The sequence below is a fragment of the Mastigoproctus giganteus genome, chromosome 13, assembly GCF_048544385.1.
Source record: "Mastigoproctus giganteus isolate SK-2022 chromosome 13, ASM4854438v1, whole genome shotgun sequence".
Lineage (NCBI taxonomy): Eukaryota > Metazoa > Arthropoda > Arachnida > Uropygi > Thelyphonidae > Mastigoproctus > Mastigoproctus giganteus.
The window spans coordinates 95089347-95105513 of NC_143587.1; the positions used below are offsets into that span (position 1 = coordinate 95089347).

Sequence of the window (16167 nt, forward strand, 5' to 3'; positions counted from 1 at the left end):
TATTATAATGTAGAAGCATACCGGTGTTTGTAGGTTTTCGATAGATGCTAAATTGTATTTTATTCGAGTCCCGGGTAAGCGTGAAATTTAGAAAGTTTAATGACTTTGTATCCGTATCCTCCCTTTCCAATGTAAATTTGAGTCTAAATTGAATATTATTAAACGAATGTAAAATGTCTTGGGTAGTATTACTATCGGTAATAACTAGAACATCGTCTAAATACCTCCCATAGTATGTGATACGGGTTCGAAAAGGTGTCAAATGTATCTGCTCAATCGTTGAGAGATAGATCTCTGACATTAAGCCACTCAGGCTCAAACCCATTGGTAATCCAAAAATTTGTTTGTACACCTTGTCTCGAAAGGTGATGTAGTTAGCCTCAACTAACAGTTTAATTAAGTGAAAAATTTCTTTAATAGGTAGCTTCGTATAATTAATCGGTGTCGAGTTTTTATTTAACATATCCCAAATAATATCTAATGTGTATTCAACGTTTACATTCGTATATAATGAGGTAACATCTAGTGAGAATAAATTGTCATTGTCGCCGAGTCTACAGTCTTTAAGCTTATTAAATAATGTATTGTAGTTCTTAATCCCAAATTGTATTACCTGTCTAAAGGGTTTTATAATGTTATATACATGTGTGGCTAAGGATGAAAATGCCGAGTTCCTGTAGGAAACAATAGGTCGAATAGGAAACCCAGTGTTGTGTAATTTTACCTGACCAAAAAGTGCAGGAATATTGTATGTTCTGGACTTCAATTCCTTTAACTGAACCATAGTAGTGTAGTCATTTTTTGATGAATTTTTTGAATTTTGAATGGCTTGGTACAAAATTACATTAAATCTACACTAAGGTACTCGGCCCAAAGTTACCATATTTATTTTCTAAAATATTGCCTTCAAAACAACATCGTTCCGAAGTTTTGGCCCTGAAGAGATTGTGTGGGTCCCATAGGATATAATTTTTCTTAACATGGTCTGCGCTTGTTAAAAGGAGAGAATGATTTTACAGGGATGGAATACACTTAAATAGAATAGGGTGCAAGAATATTTGCTGATGATACTGTGGTAGTGTTAAGGTCAGAAAACTACCAGCCTGGGTGGATACACAGACTAATAGATTAACAGTGGCCACAAGGAGAGGTGAAGGTGATTCTTGTACTGCTTCTATTGGAGCATACAACAGGCCAGAAAGTGAGGTGCCAGATATTACAAGGCCTGCTGGGGATACCCTGGGACAAGCAAATAGTTGGGCAGTGTTAGAGTTACTAAGAGCAAAAACAGATTCAAATACACTTTCTTGTACAATAAAACTAGGAGTGAAGTAAACAAAACTGATGAATCTGAAATACTGGTTAGTTAACAATACAGATATTGTAAGGATATCAAAAACATTGTGCCACTCAGACATCCAACACAGAATTTGAATATGGGGGAGTATAATATGTACAGAAAGGAAAATGGGAGGAATAATGCTCTTAGTTAATAAACACAGAGAATCTAATGCAGGGTACCAAGATGGTGTGTCTGATCAAATTTCAAGGTTGAGTCAGTTTAGAGTGACAAAAGCAATGCAAAAACTAAAATGAAAATAGAAGTATGCTATAGGAGAAATGAGTGGATGAATATAATGAACAACAACACAGGCCAGGAGAGTAGAGAAACCAGCAAATCAGAATATCTTATAACAGGGGACTAACTTTCCAGATATTGACTGAAATTTGTGGATTGGCCACTCACACAATAGCAGAAATTTTCTGGATTTAATGGATGACCATTTTCTATAGCAGCATGTTAGAGAGGCAACAAGAAAAAGTAATACTCTTGATCTGATTATTGGCAGCGACTCACCATGCATTAAGAACATCCAGATAAAGGACCCAATAGATGGCAGTGATCATAATACAGGGTGGCCATAATTAGAGCTCTCTGTAGCTCTAAGTAATAAGCAGAATGCCACCAAAATTAGTAAGTAAACTATTCAAGGCATGGGGAGAAGGATCCCGTGAAAAAAAAAATAGTTCCGAAATCTGCCGATAGGGAATAATATGGCACTGTACAAGACAAAAGACATGACAAAGTACCAACAAATAAATAACTAAGACAAACTTAATGAAATGAAATTACAAATTTTTTATTTGTGTTCTTTGCAAAAAAACAGAAACTGAACTACACTGCCAGAGGAATGGTTTCACAGCTCCAAACTCACTCACGATTTACTCCCAATGGTCAATGATGGTGGAGTTGGTTTTCAACGTGATTACCATTGTTCTGGGCCAGAAATTGCATTCAATGCGCATTGTGCTCGACTGCAGAATGCAACATCTCTGGAGTAATGTTCCGCACATGCTGAGTTATGTCGCCCTTTGAGACAGCCAGGTTAGGGATACTTCCTCAATAGACATTGGCCTTGAGGTGACCCCACAGCCAAAAATCACACAGTATAAGGTCAGGCAAATGTGGTGGCCATGCAATGGGAAACAAACAACTAATGACTCTTTCTGCAGTAAAGTGATGCCGGAGAAGCTGTACTGGTTGTGCAATATGAGGAGGAGCCCCATCTTGCAAAAAAATTGTCTCATCCAGGCATCCTCTTCACTGCAGTTGAGGAATAATGAAACTGCTCAGTGTGTGATGATATCTTTGTGCTGTAATGCACAGGTGGCTGCTCCTGCTGGGTGCAATTCCTCGATAAAGTATGGCCCTAGGATGAAATTTGAAGTCACACCACACAAGATGGTGATTTTCGGCGAGTGGAATGGGATTTGCTGAATAGCATGCGGGGCTTCTGAAGCCCATATTCGGCAGTTTTGAGCATTGACAGTCCCATCGAGATAAAAATGGGCCACATATCCCCAAAGAATATTCCATGGCCAGGCATCATCCACTTCCATTCTGGCCAAAAACATTAGAGCAAATGCCATTCATTTTCCAGGATCAACTCTTTGCAGTTGCTGCTGGTGACTGATCTTGTATGAATAATAGTGGATTAGTTTCGGAAGAATTTTCCATACAGTGGAATATGGAACATCCAATTTGCCTCGCTACTCCCCGTGCACTGCTACTAGTTCCAGCATCTGTATCCATGGATTGGTTGACGATAGCCGTTTGCAACTTCCTCTGCTACCTGAAGTGAAACAGGCTTCCTTCCTCTTCCAGGCTTAACAAGAAAGGCACCAGTTTCCTCAAATTTGTTAATCATCCTTCTAACTGCCACAGTTGATAAAGGACCTTGACATAAGTTCTTACGACATCTACATTCATGCAGAGCAGCTGCTTCATTGCATCCATTAATGTAGAAGAACTTCACAATTAAAGTGCGATCAGGCAGAGTGAGACGCATTGTTAACAGCAAACTTACAGAATACGCTTGTGATGTTCGTGCTGTGCCTCTCTGCTGCTGGGAAAATTAAATTAACTCAGATTTATGCAAATTTTCTGCTCTCTTAGGTGTCTTATTTTTTTTGTTTGGATTTAAAACTTCAGTGAAATTCAGTTTATTTCTGTTTTTTTGAAAAGGGCACAAATAAAAATTTGCAATTTCGTTAAGGCTTGTTTTGTTTGTTGTTTGTTTGTTTGTATTTTATTGGCGCATCAGCAACTGAGGCTATAATGCGCCAAGAACAGTCGTTAAGGCTTGTCTTTATTTATTTGTTGTTTATTATTTATTTATTTTTATTTATTTTGTTGTTATTTATTTGTTGGTACTTTGTCATGTCTTTCCTCTTGTACAGTGCCATATTATCCCAATATCGGCAGATTTTGGAACTAATTTTTTTTTTCACAGGACCCTTCTCTCCCCATGCCTTGAATAGTTCACTTACTAATTTTGGTGGCATTCTGCTTATTACTTAGAGAGCTCTGAATAGGGATACTTTAATTATGGCCACTCTGTACATTGATGTGGGATTTATTAAAGATATAACTGCTGTCAAGCATGTTAGAGAGGCAACAAGAAAAAGCAATACTTTTGATCTGATTATCAGCAGTGACTCATCATGCATTAAGAACATCCAGATAAAGGACCCAATAGGTGGCAGTAATCATAATACATTGATGTGGGATTTACTTAAAGATATAACTACTGTCAAGGGTAAGAAGAAGGCATTTTACTTTTATAAAGGCAACTACAGTAGTCTTACACAGTTTTTAAATTCCTTTCAGTTGGACCAACTGATAATGTTACCAACTGTAAATTCTAAATGGGAGGCATTCAGGAAAGTAATCATAGATGCTACAAAGCTTTTTATACCAACTAAGAGAGACAGTTCAAAGTATGGACCTAAATGAATGTCACATGAACTGATGGGTTTTGTAGCAGAAAATGTGTGGGATTATTATAAATTAGCAGGGCACGTGGAATCTTACAGCTAGTTCAAACTAGCATGCAATCAGGTCAATAAGGGGTTAGCAAGCTAAGGCAGATTATGAGAAATCTTTTGCAAAGAATGCAAAGAAGAGTAGTAAAGAATTCTTTTCAATTATGTTAACACTAGAAGGAAAGGGATGAACAACATTGGTCCACTAGATATGAATGACATAACTACTGATGATCCAATTCAGGTTGCTAAACTAAATAAATATTTTGTATTTACTCCATGTGTAAAGAAGTTTTAAGGGAAAGAAGTTTTAAAGAAGTTTTTTTTTAACACTAGAAGTACACCAAGTTATAACTGGGAGATAAATAATTTTGTTGTAACTATGAAGTGGAAGAGAAATTGCTGAAGCTGACAGCAAATAAGGCAACTGGGACTGTTGGGATCCATCACAAAGGAGAATCACAGGGCAATGTGAGCAATTATAGTCCTGTAAGCTTGGACTTCTGTTCCAGGAAAAAAATTGGTGGTTAAAGAAGTACTGCAGGACCATATTAACAAGAACAGAATCATATGGGAATCACAACACCAATTCATTGGAGAAGGGAAAGAATTGTGTCTTTCGTGTTCCATGAAAAACTGCTGTACTACAAGCTGGAGTAGTGTGGCATTATAGGCAAGTTACTGCTGTGGATAAAAAGATGATTGAATGGCAAAGACAGAGGATGGTTATAAATGGGCACTGCTCTTCTTGGAATAATATTATTAGTGGATTCTCTCAGGGTTCAGTATTGGACTCCTTACTGTTTGCAGAATTTATTAACAATACTGATGAAGGCAAAACAAGCTTATTGTCTAAGTTTGCTAAGGTTGGCAGGGTGGTTAATGACAGGATTCAAAGCCTACTACTATAGCAAGAATTAGATAAATTGGGTAGATAGGCTGAGAAGTAACAACTGTGGTTTAATAACATAATAATACACCAATTAAGTGGTAACATACTGAAGGTGGTGGAGAAGGAAAGAGACACAGGGATAATTGTACAGTCTGACATGAAGTTCTTGAACAGTGCAGATAGGCTGCAAGAACAGATGGCTAAGGTAAAGAAAGGCAACATGAGAACGACGAGAAACGTCGGATAACTTACACAGAAAATTAGTTTCCCGACACCGGACACTATCGCTGCTCGCTCGGTAAACAGACGGTAGGTGTTATCGGTCTGGAGCCGAAATTGAGAAGGATATATTGATTGACGGGTAGGCGTGCAAACGATGAAATGATTGGTGGTGGACGCAACAGAGAACAAGGTACTGTGTAGTCATTGGTTGGCATTATAATGTGTATTTATGAGTAAAGAACGGTGCATAATAGTTTTACAATGAACGGTAAACAGGTAATAGTAGTGATGAATCTTTTAAAGATGGAAGAAATATATAAGGAAAATAAAACATTGGTTAATTTTTTATTAAAAGCTAAATTAATAAAAGTTTCATTCTGTTCATTTTTATGTTCTTCATTTATGTTTTTTTCTCATTATTAAAAGCAGATTTTTGGAGTTCATGAGTGTTTTTACTATACTGTTGATTTAGGTTTGGTTACAAAAAAAAGGAAAAGGTTTCTTTATTTTTCGTTATATTTCGTAACCTGACCTTAAATGGTAGGTTAGAAAATAATAGAAACAATTTCCTTATATTTAGTGACCTAACCTTAAACGTTAAGTTAGGAAATAATATAAGAAAAGAAAGAAAGATTCTATATATATATATAGTGAATAGCTGTTGAGGTGTTGATTGACGTTATGATACGTGTGTATCCGCACGAGTGTCTTTAAAAATAAAACTACAGTAATAAAAAAATAATATTTTATTAATAAATAATTTATGCATTAGTCCACATGATTCTAGAGAAAAAAAGGTTAGGTTACCCCCTCCATTTTGGGAGGGGGTTCAAGCTCCCATGGGATTCAAGTGGAGGTAACCTGACCTTTTTTCAACCATTAGGGCATATTATTGAACAAGAAAATAAAAATACAGTCATAAAAAAATTTATTTTTTTTATGAATGTATTTCTAAATATGACTGATTCTAAAGAAAAAAGGTTATGTTACCCCCTCCACTTTGGGAGGGGTTCAAGCTCCGATGGGATTCAAGTGGAGGTAACCTGACCTTTTTTTACCATTATGGAAAGCGTTCATTAGGGCAAGTTACCATTAGTGCTTCTGAGTGCTACTAAAATGATACTAACCTGATGTTATTGTGTGTTGTGTTTGCACACCAATCAGCGCATTGTTTGCCACGCCTACCTGTCAATTAATATATCGTTCTCGACTTTGCTCCAGACCGATAACACCTACTGTCTATTTACCAAGCGAGCAGCGCTAGAGTGCCATATCGGGAAACTAATTTTCTGCATAAGTTATCCAATGTTTCTTGTCGTTCTCGTGTTGGCTTTCTTTACCTTCGCCGAACAGATCATGGTGTTTTCTCAATGAAATATAAGAACTTTGTTAGTATGGACAAGGAGGCAATTATCCAATGGTATAAGGCAGGGATGGGTAACTTAATTTGTGATGCGATCTACTTTTTTTCTTCAAAATGTACCACGATCTACCATCTCAAGAATTTCATTGCACATGGTTAAAAAAGTTAATCAACACATATTGAAAAATGCTGTTTATAAATTTTAAAATTAAATACAATTCAAAATTCTTATTTTAAATTCATATATATTTAAATTTTTAATTTATGCAAAGTTTGTTTGTGTCTTCTTGTCATATGCCAACCTTTCAAAATTGGGAATATACTGTGATAAGGCCAACCGTACAGAATCTTCTGTATGCAAGTATGTAAGAGTAGAGTGATTCTTCATTTTTATTTGTTTCAAATACGAAAAAGCCAATTCACATAAATATGTGGAACTAAAACAGGAATTTAAAAGTTCATTGCATTTTTTTTGCATTTGGGTACTTTTCTCAGCAAACATATTTCCATAAGTCTTTTTCTGATGATCTGGCTTTTAGAAAGATATCGTTTTGAAATGTAATAATTTCATTTTCAAGTAATATTTTCTCCATGTGAAAAATCTCAGAGATTTTTTCTGCAATTTGTTTCGTATCTAAGTCGACATTAAATGGATAAGAAATGTATTGAACAATGTCTTCAATTATTTTAAAATCACTGAATCTGGTTTCAAAATCATCCACAACTTTCTCAATTTCAGAAACATATTTCTCACTATTAAATTGAAGCACAGGATATTTTGAAAATGATCTTGCAAATTTGCAAAATGATCGAATTTTTTTTCTTTTAGATTCTTAGCCATTGCCTAAAACTGATATTTATATGCAGAAATACTACAAATCATGTCACCCACATTTTTATTTTTACCTTGTAATTCCAAATTCAGATCACTTAATTTACTAGTAAAATCTGCCAAAAAAAGCCAGATCACACAACCACTGTTGATAATCATCTCTCCTTTGATCAACAAATTTTTTAATTTCATTCAGCAAATTTTGAAATCTCTGTAGAAACTTATTCCAACTTAGCCACCTCACATCTGTTTGTAATATCAGATCTGGTTCATTTTCATCAAGTTGCATTTTGAAAAGTCCCCTTTTGAAGAGATTGTCCTCTGATGGAATTCACGATTTTGAAAGCTATGTCCATAACACTTTTAGTATTCATTCTTTTGTGGGCTAACACTTGTTGGTGGATGATACAGTGGTAATGAAAAAAATTGGGGAATTCATCACCCTTTTCGCACAATGCAATGAATCCGTTAAGATGCCCCATTATTGCTTTAGCTCCATCTATTGTTATTGATATGAGCTTAAATAGTGGTAATTTAATTTTTTCCATAAAATTTTAGAATGCATTAAATACATCAAAACCTCTGGTTCTTTCTTTTAACGAAACTATACCCAGCAGTTCTTCTCTAGTGGCAGAATCATTGAAAACCATAAGAATAAAAACAAGCAATTGAGCTGTATCACTGATGTCTGTAGATTCATCCAATTGTAAAGAAAAGGACACACAATTAGCAATATGAGCAGGCAATTTTTCACTCACATTTTTACTCATTTTTTCGATGCATCACATCACGGTATTTCGAGATAATTGCAGATCTTGAAGAGCACTTTTAATTTCATTTTTGTTCTTAAAATTTTCAAAAAGAGAATCTGTTATTTTTAAAAATGCATCTTTGATGAATTGATCCTAAGAAAATGGTTTGCATTTTTTTGCAAGAAGATAACTCACTTTAAATGATGCTACAGTTACTGCTTTAGATTGTAAATTTCATGAAGAAATTTTGTTGTGCAAATAGTCTGGATTTAAGTTCTTTTAATTTATTTTTTCTAAGGTCACTATTAGGTAGAAAATCTGATTGGTATTTACCATGGAGTGCATTGAAGTGCCTTTCTAAATTTCCTTTTTTGGGTATAGCCACAGAAGTATTGCAAATCAAACGACATTTTTCTTTTATTATTACAAAAAGTATTCTAGTTCCCACTCTTGATGAAAATTATATGTTTTACTCTTTTTTGTAGTATTCATTTTAAATCAGAGGGTATTAAATTAATGTATAACTGTCCAGTTATTAATAATATTAAGTAAGCTAAATAAGAATTCAACACAGACTATGCTCTCCACAACGTAACTGCGTGAATGTTCACTAGACAAGCCTAGCAGTTGCGTGGTGACAAGAGTAGTCACATGGTTCAATGGATTTATAATAAGCATATGCAGTGTGGCACATATTAATAAAAACATTTAGATTTTGACTAATCTATTTTTTATATACATTTAAAATTCGTCATGATCGACTGAAATTAAAGCTGCGATCAACTTGTTGGCCACCCCTGGTATAAGGCAATGATTACACCACATCCTGAATACTGCACACAATCTGGAAGCCTCATTTTATTAAAGATGTGAATCTCTTGAAATGGGTGCAGAGAGAATCCAGATTAGTCATGAACACAAATGGGACACTATTTGTGCAGCAGTCTTCGTGGAACAATCAAATGCTTAACTGAAGTCTAAGTAGGCAATGCTAAAATTATACAGTAGACTCTCAATTTTCCGGGATAGATAGTAAAAAACAAATGCCGGATAATCAATTTCCCGGTTAATCCAAAAATACAGAAGTCCTCGACATACGTAAATGTAAGATGTAACTTCTTACTTTGTCGAGTTTTATGTAACTCGGAAATGACTAATAACATATTACAACTATATTATTATTGACAAATCTGAATTCAGGACGATACTTGTTAATCTCTGACCATTTTCATACATCCTTATTAGTTTAATTTTCTGATCCAAATCAATCGCTTTTCTTGGTAGATTTACTAGTACCGCTGTCATTTATTCTCTTAGTCGGTACCATGATAACGGTCAAAATGAAATTTTCTGTAAAGAACTTCAGAGTTAAGGCGAAAACTCACTATTATCACCCCGCACGAGCTCACATTTTACTAAAGCACATTTCTGGAGGTCACTGCTGTTGTCATTTGGTTTTTAGGAGCATTAGCAACTAAGGCCATATTGCTCCGTGATGTGCGGTGGTCATTCCCTGACCTTTCCGCATCATCCGTATTTGGTGGTGACGGGCTCGAACCCCGGTCTAATCAAGAAGCATGTGCTAAGCACTGCTGCTCCTTCCCACCTGGCTACAGATGCGCCGGAGGTCACTGCAATAAAACAATAAAAACAATTTGCACTTTTCGGGTTATTGGGCTTTTCTGTTCGTGCATCTAATTATAAACAGGTAGTAAACTCGATCTTATTGCATTTGTGAAAATACAGATAGCTGGAATTCTGTGGGGTTTTACGTTATTATGGTGAAATGTGTGTACCCTTCACTGAAATCTTCAGTCATATAAAAAAAAAAAAAAAACCATAAATAAATTGTAAGAACCTTCTTTCCTATTTTTTTTGCTTGTTACTCCGTATCTCACTTGTGAAATTTGTGCGTGCCGTGATCATCGTTATTGATTGCTTATTATTTATCATTTTTTTTTAATTTTACAATCCTAAAAAAAAAATATAGTGAAAAAAAAAATTACATAAATCCGTAGTTGTGTAAGTCGGAGAATTACTGTATCGAAAAATGTTCAGCAACCTACTTAAAAAATATGGCGATAGATAAAAAATGAAAAAACGTACTACTCGCGTGTCAAATACAATGCTTCCCTTTATTTTTTGTGATGTCGATTGTAAATCTAATAGCTTCCCTTTATTTTTAACGATTTGCGTATGATTTGGTCAGCAACATTATAATGGTTAATCAAAGATTTAACGGATGTACCATTTTCAAATTTTTGAACAATTTCAAGTTTTTCTTTAACTGAAAGCGCAACTCTTTTGCATTTACCGATCATTTTCGTGATTTCAAAACAAAAAAAAATTTTCGACATCCCTGACCTGACATAAATAACGAAACAAAATTTGTCTTTTTGCAGTGCAACGGAACACAACAATCAACATAACGCCCTAAAACAAACTAAAAACATTTGGTCTAATTTTTTTTTTTTTTTTGAGGGGTGTGTGAAGACAGCGGCTTTGCAAGATAATAGGTACATTACTCTCCCAATGACGACTTATAATGCCACTTCTTGTCGCTTATTTCTGACTTGCAAAACATCTGTTTATAACTATTCTAGTTATTACTTGAATTTTATGATTTTTGGTTGATTTTATTTTATTTATTTTATTTTTTTATTTGTAGTCTTGAAGTGTCCCAGTTAATCCACTTCACGGTTAATCCGATCCTGGTAAATTGAGAGTCTGCTGTATTTTGAGTCCATTTCCTTTGTTATTGTATCATCGTAGCTGATTAGATTGGTCAGACAAGATCTCCACTTAACAAATAAGTGCTGTGATTTCCATATAACTTCATTCCTGTCAAGATGATCCTGCAATGCTTCTTTACCTAGTGACTATTATTTTCTCTGGAAGAGAAGTCAAGCTTACAGGTTACAGAAGTCAGGTTAATTTACAGGGTGATTTCTTAATTCATCAGATTATTTCAAAATCAAATCAATTGAAAGAACCATATAAATAAAAGCCAACTGCTCAACTCTCACTTTGATCTCCTTTTGATTCCCCTATGGGAACATGAGAGACATCTGCTCAACTCCAATATATAGGTACTTCCACCAAAAATCCAAGGATGCTCACAAATTATAGTCAAAGTTTGCTTACCTCTCTTGCCACTTCTTTTAATATAATTGGGTAGATTCCATCAGTCCAGGTGCTTTATTTACTTTTAGCTTCAACAATTTCTCTTCCACACCCTTCTGTTATTACAAAATTATTTAATTCCCATTTATAACCTAGTATAAATCTGAGGTTCTCATCTCTAAAAACTTCTTTTCATTGATATAGATGCAAAATATTTATCCAGTTTATCAGCAACCTGAAATGTGGTTCATCCCTTATACTAGCTAATTCCATCTTTTGTTTAATACCTAATATAAGCAAAGAATTCTTTTCTATTTTTCTTTGCATTCTTAGCCAAAGATTTCTCATATATGCCTTAGCTTGCGTAATTCCCCTTAGTGACTTCATACAGACTAGTCTGTACTTATTGTTGATTTCTCTGTTCCTAATTTTTATTCATCTCATGCATGTTTCTTATCTGCCACTAGTCTTATCATTTCATTTGACATTTGTTTAGGTTTAAACCTCAAACAACATCTCTTATCTGGTATAAAAAGTTTAGCAGCTTCTGATTACTTCCCTTTATGCTTCCCATTTAGAATTTGCAGTCAGTAATATCACCAGTTGGTCCCACTGAAAGGAATTTAAAACTGTCTGAGGCCATCACAGTCACCTTGATGAAAGTAAAATCCCTTTCCTTTACCCTTTCAGTAGTTATATCCTTAAGTAAATCCAACCCCAAGATATTATGATCACTGCTACCTAGTAGCTTCTTTATTAGGGAAGAATTCTAGAATTTGAAGCTTAAGAGGCCAAAAAAGTTGAAGAATTATAAAAATATATATATATCCCTAATTTACAGGGTGATTTCTTAATTCATCAGATTATTTCAAAATCAAATCAACTGAAAGAACCATATAAATAAAAGCCAAACAGACAGAGAGAATAACCACTTCAAAAGAACTATATTCAACATTTAAAAAAACACAATCTATTATCAAGACCCTGAACTGAAAATGATCTAATTATTACTCTGTGTTCTTATTGGTTTAGTAAATATTTAGACCTCTGCGACTGGACGCATTAAGTCTCACTTTTCTGTGCACAAAAGTTACCTCAATTGTTCTGAAACTTGTAAGGAGTGCAGCTGTGGCCTGTGATTAGTATTCTACTTTAGCACATAGATCACAATGCATTAGACTTTCTTTCCTGTTCCACAAAGTTTTCACACAAATTAATTATACTACCAAATTAAAAATCACCTCAAAAACAAAAAAGGTAACATTCAACTTTTTCAAATTTAATCAATTTTATCATGACAAATTATTTAAATAATAAAAAAGTTTTTGCAAAAAAAATTAAAAATATTAATATAATTATCATTGTCATGTGGCAAGAAAAAGTAAAATTTATACCAGCTAATTCCATCTGTTGTTTCAATCCCATTGTCGCACTATCTTTATGCATAGAAGCACTTTCTACCAAAACTCCTTCGGCTTCAGATTTAATGAGATTATTCTCAGCAGTCCTAAAGTTTGAGTTCACTTTTTAAAAATAATATTAAAAATAATATACAAAGATTGTTTGCATAACTAAATTAATATTTAAGATTAAGATTTAACTTTTTAAAAATAATATTAATAAAATGACATACAAATAAATGTTTTCATAACTGTCAAGTTTTGTATATTTGAGGACACAGATGGAAATCTAGGGAAAGTACAATTATTCTGAAATTCAGATTCAGCCTTGAGTAAAAGACACAATGATCAAACAAAAAGTGCTAATATAGTATTAGTGATACTTTCCAGCTAGTAAACCTTTGTGACCTTATTAGGGAGGGTTCTACATTCATATCATTACAGAGTAACTACTAAATGAATAGGATATATAGTAGTTTCTTTCTTAAAAATATGATTGTTATACCACCACTTGCAACTGGAAGCAAGAAAAAAAACTTTGACATTACATACTTGCACTTGCATAAAAAAACTTTTGATACAACCCACCACAACAGGTTATTGCATAAACTGGAACAAACTGGGATTTCACACAAATTAATCATTCACCGAAAGATGGGACAGAAAATGCTCATTAATAAGCAGGCTTTGGAATGGACCAGCACAGTAAGTGCTATCCAAGATCAGCACTAGGGCTTTTCTTGTCTGCAGATTTCCTTAATGAAATTGATGAGGAAGTGCAAGAAACGCTGTCAAAATTGCTAATAATTTGAAGGTTGAGAGAATAGCAAATAACCGGAACATGACTTGGAATTGGATATAAATATGGTCTGAAAAATTGCAATGAAGTTTTACTATGGGGCAAGAAGTTCAAGAGTTCAGAATAAAAATAAAAAGATATAATGTTTATGACACAAACATGAAACTTATCATGTAGTGGAAACAGTGGCCAAGAAGACACATGGTGTCCTATCAATAATTTATTGGATCTTTGCAAGTAGGGGAAAAGGTTATCATTATTCCTCTGTATAAAACAACAGTAAGACTACACTTGAAATATTGTATTCCATTCCAGAAGACACTGAATTTCTAGAGGGAGGTTCAAAGAGTGACCAGATTGATAAGAAGCACTACATATTTTCCAAATGAGGAATGGCTTAGAAGATGTGGACTTCAAAGTTTGGCTATTATAGTTGTGGCAAACCTAACGTGAGCTTGGAGAACCCATGTCAAAGCATGTACCCCTATATGCTTTGCCATGTAGGGATATATTTTTTTAGGTTAAAATTAATTTCAAATACACTTTTCAGCATTAATTTTGCAATAACAATTAATAAAATAGCATAACTAGTTGGCCAAACTCCCTTTGCCAAAGTTTGGTTAACTATATCCCTGAGCCCTTTAAAGCACTTGTCATGTTTTATTAGTACTACACTGGTGTGCAAAACTTAAGGACCAACACACACTATTTCTAAAGGTTACAACCACAAAATCTTTACTTAAGGTACTCTTTACTGATGAGAGCAGATTCAGTCTCAGCAACGATTCTGGACGTCAGCTAATCTGGTGAGAGGTTGGCACAGGGTATCACCCCGCAAACATCACTGAAAGGGATTGATATGCCGGTCAAGGTGTTCTCATCTGGGGAGATGTTATCTTGAACGGATGTACACAACTCCAGATACTGGAAGGTGGTACTGTAACCGGTGCACGCTACTGTACTGAGGTGGTTGTTGTTGTTTTGGTTTTTAGGAGCATTAGCAACTAAGGCCATATTGCTCCGGGAATATGCGGTGGTTATTCCCTGACCTTTCCGCATCCTCCGTATTTGGTGGTGACGGGCTCGAACCCCAGTCTAATCAAGATGCGTGTGCTACGTGCTGCTGCTCCTTCCCACCTGGCTACGGAGGCGCCACTGTACTGAGGTAATCCTTCCCAATGTGCATCTGTTCCAAGGTGCCATTGGCCCCGAGTTCGTGTTTATGGATGATAATGCCATACCCCATTGAACTGCAGCTGTTGATATGCTTTTGGAAAGTGAGGGCATTGTTCGTATGGATTGGCCTGCCCATTTCCACCAATCTAAATCCCATCGAACACATATGGGATGCTCTGGGGAGACGCCTAGCAGCACATCCACACCCACCAGAAAATGTTCACCAGATGAAGATGACACTGACAGAGGAATGGGCGATGTTACCGCAAGAACTTATCAACAACATTGTTCTAACTATGGACAGGTGGTGCAAAGCCTACACTGACATTAGAGGTAGCCATATCTTCTACTGAGGATCACCTCTTCCTTTTGTTCCATCTTTGGCAGTGATGCATCTGTATCATGGCAGCCAGTGCTATGTTGCCATTTTTGAATAAAGTCCCTCAGTACTGTTTTGTTTCTGTTGTTGTGTCGGTGTTGTTTCCTTCATCATTTCTGTACCTCACGAGGTTCCTTTGGTATGCTTTTCCCAATTCCAGGCCTCTCCTATGAGAAGCTACAGGTGAAAACCTGACTGGTCTTTACATTTTCCACACTAGTGTAATACACACTGAATGGATAGAAATCATGTAATACCTACCTAGTAACGAGTAGGCCCACCTTTTGCCCGGATAAGGAGTCACACGGAAAGGCATTGAGGTCACTAGTTCATGAAAATGTTCCACAGGTATTTCCATCTATGCTTGCTGCACCAAGTCAATAATTCTGTCACGTTCCTGGGTGGAGGATCCAAAGCTCGAAAGGACCTTTCCACAGCATTTCAAAGATGCTCCACAGAGTTCATGTCCAGTGAACGAAGAGTTCATTCCATGGTGGTAAAATCTGTGAAATGCTCTTTGATTTCATGGCTCTGTGGGGAGGTGCATTGACTTGCTGGAAGAGTCCATTGCCCTGTGGGTGCTCGATGACCATGAAGGGATGCAGATCATCTGCAAGGATGGACACGTAACCTAGACTGTTCAGAGATGCACCTAGTACCACATGTAATGGTTGAACACGCCTCAGACCATTAACAACCATCTACCTGCCTGAACAGTTCCTTGTTGACATGATGGGTGCACAGCTTTGTGCAGTTTCTGCCAGATATGGACCCTCCCGAAATAACTGGAAATGGGACTCATCGGACCAGGAGACCCATCTCCATTCATCCACGGTCCAGTGTCAACGTTCTTTTGCCCAGTTGAGGCATAGAGTCCTGTGTCGTGGTGTTAGCAATGGGACT

At 35.7% G+C, this 16167-nt stretch overlaps 1 protein-coding gene across 1 annotated transcript in view; it reads right to left on the bottom strand.

Moving 5' to 3' along the window:
• LOC150076266 (GRIP1-associated protein 1-like) overlaps positions 1–16167 on the bottom strand; it is a 370153-nt gene that overhangs the window by 245581 nt on the left and 108405 nt on the right. The window contains exon 7 of the mRNA XM_090387422.1: positions 12905–13017. Coding sequence (XP_090243548.1) covers positions 12905–13017 — 113 coding nt within the window. The remainder of the gene's footprint in view (positions 1–12904; positions 13018–16167) is intronic.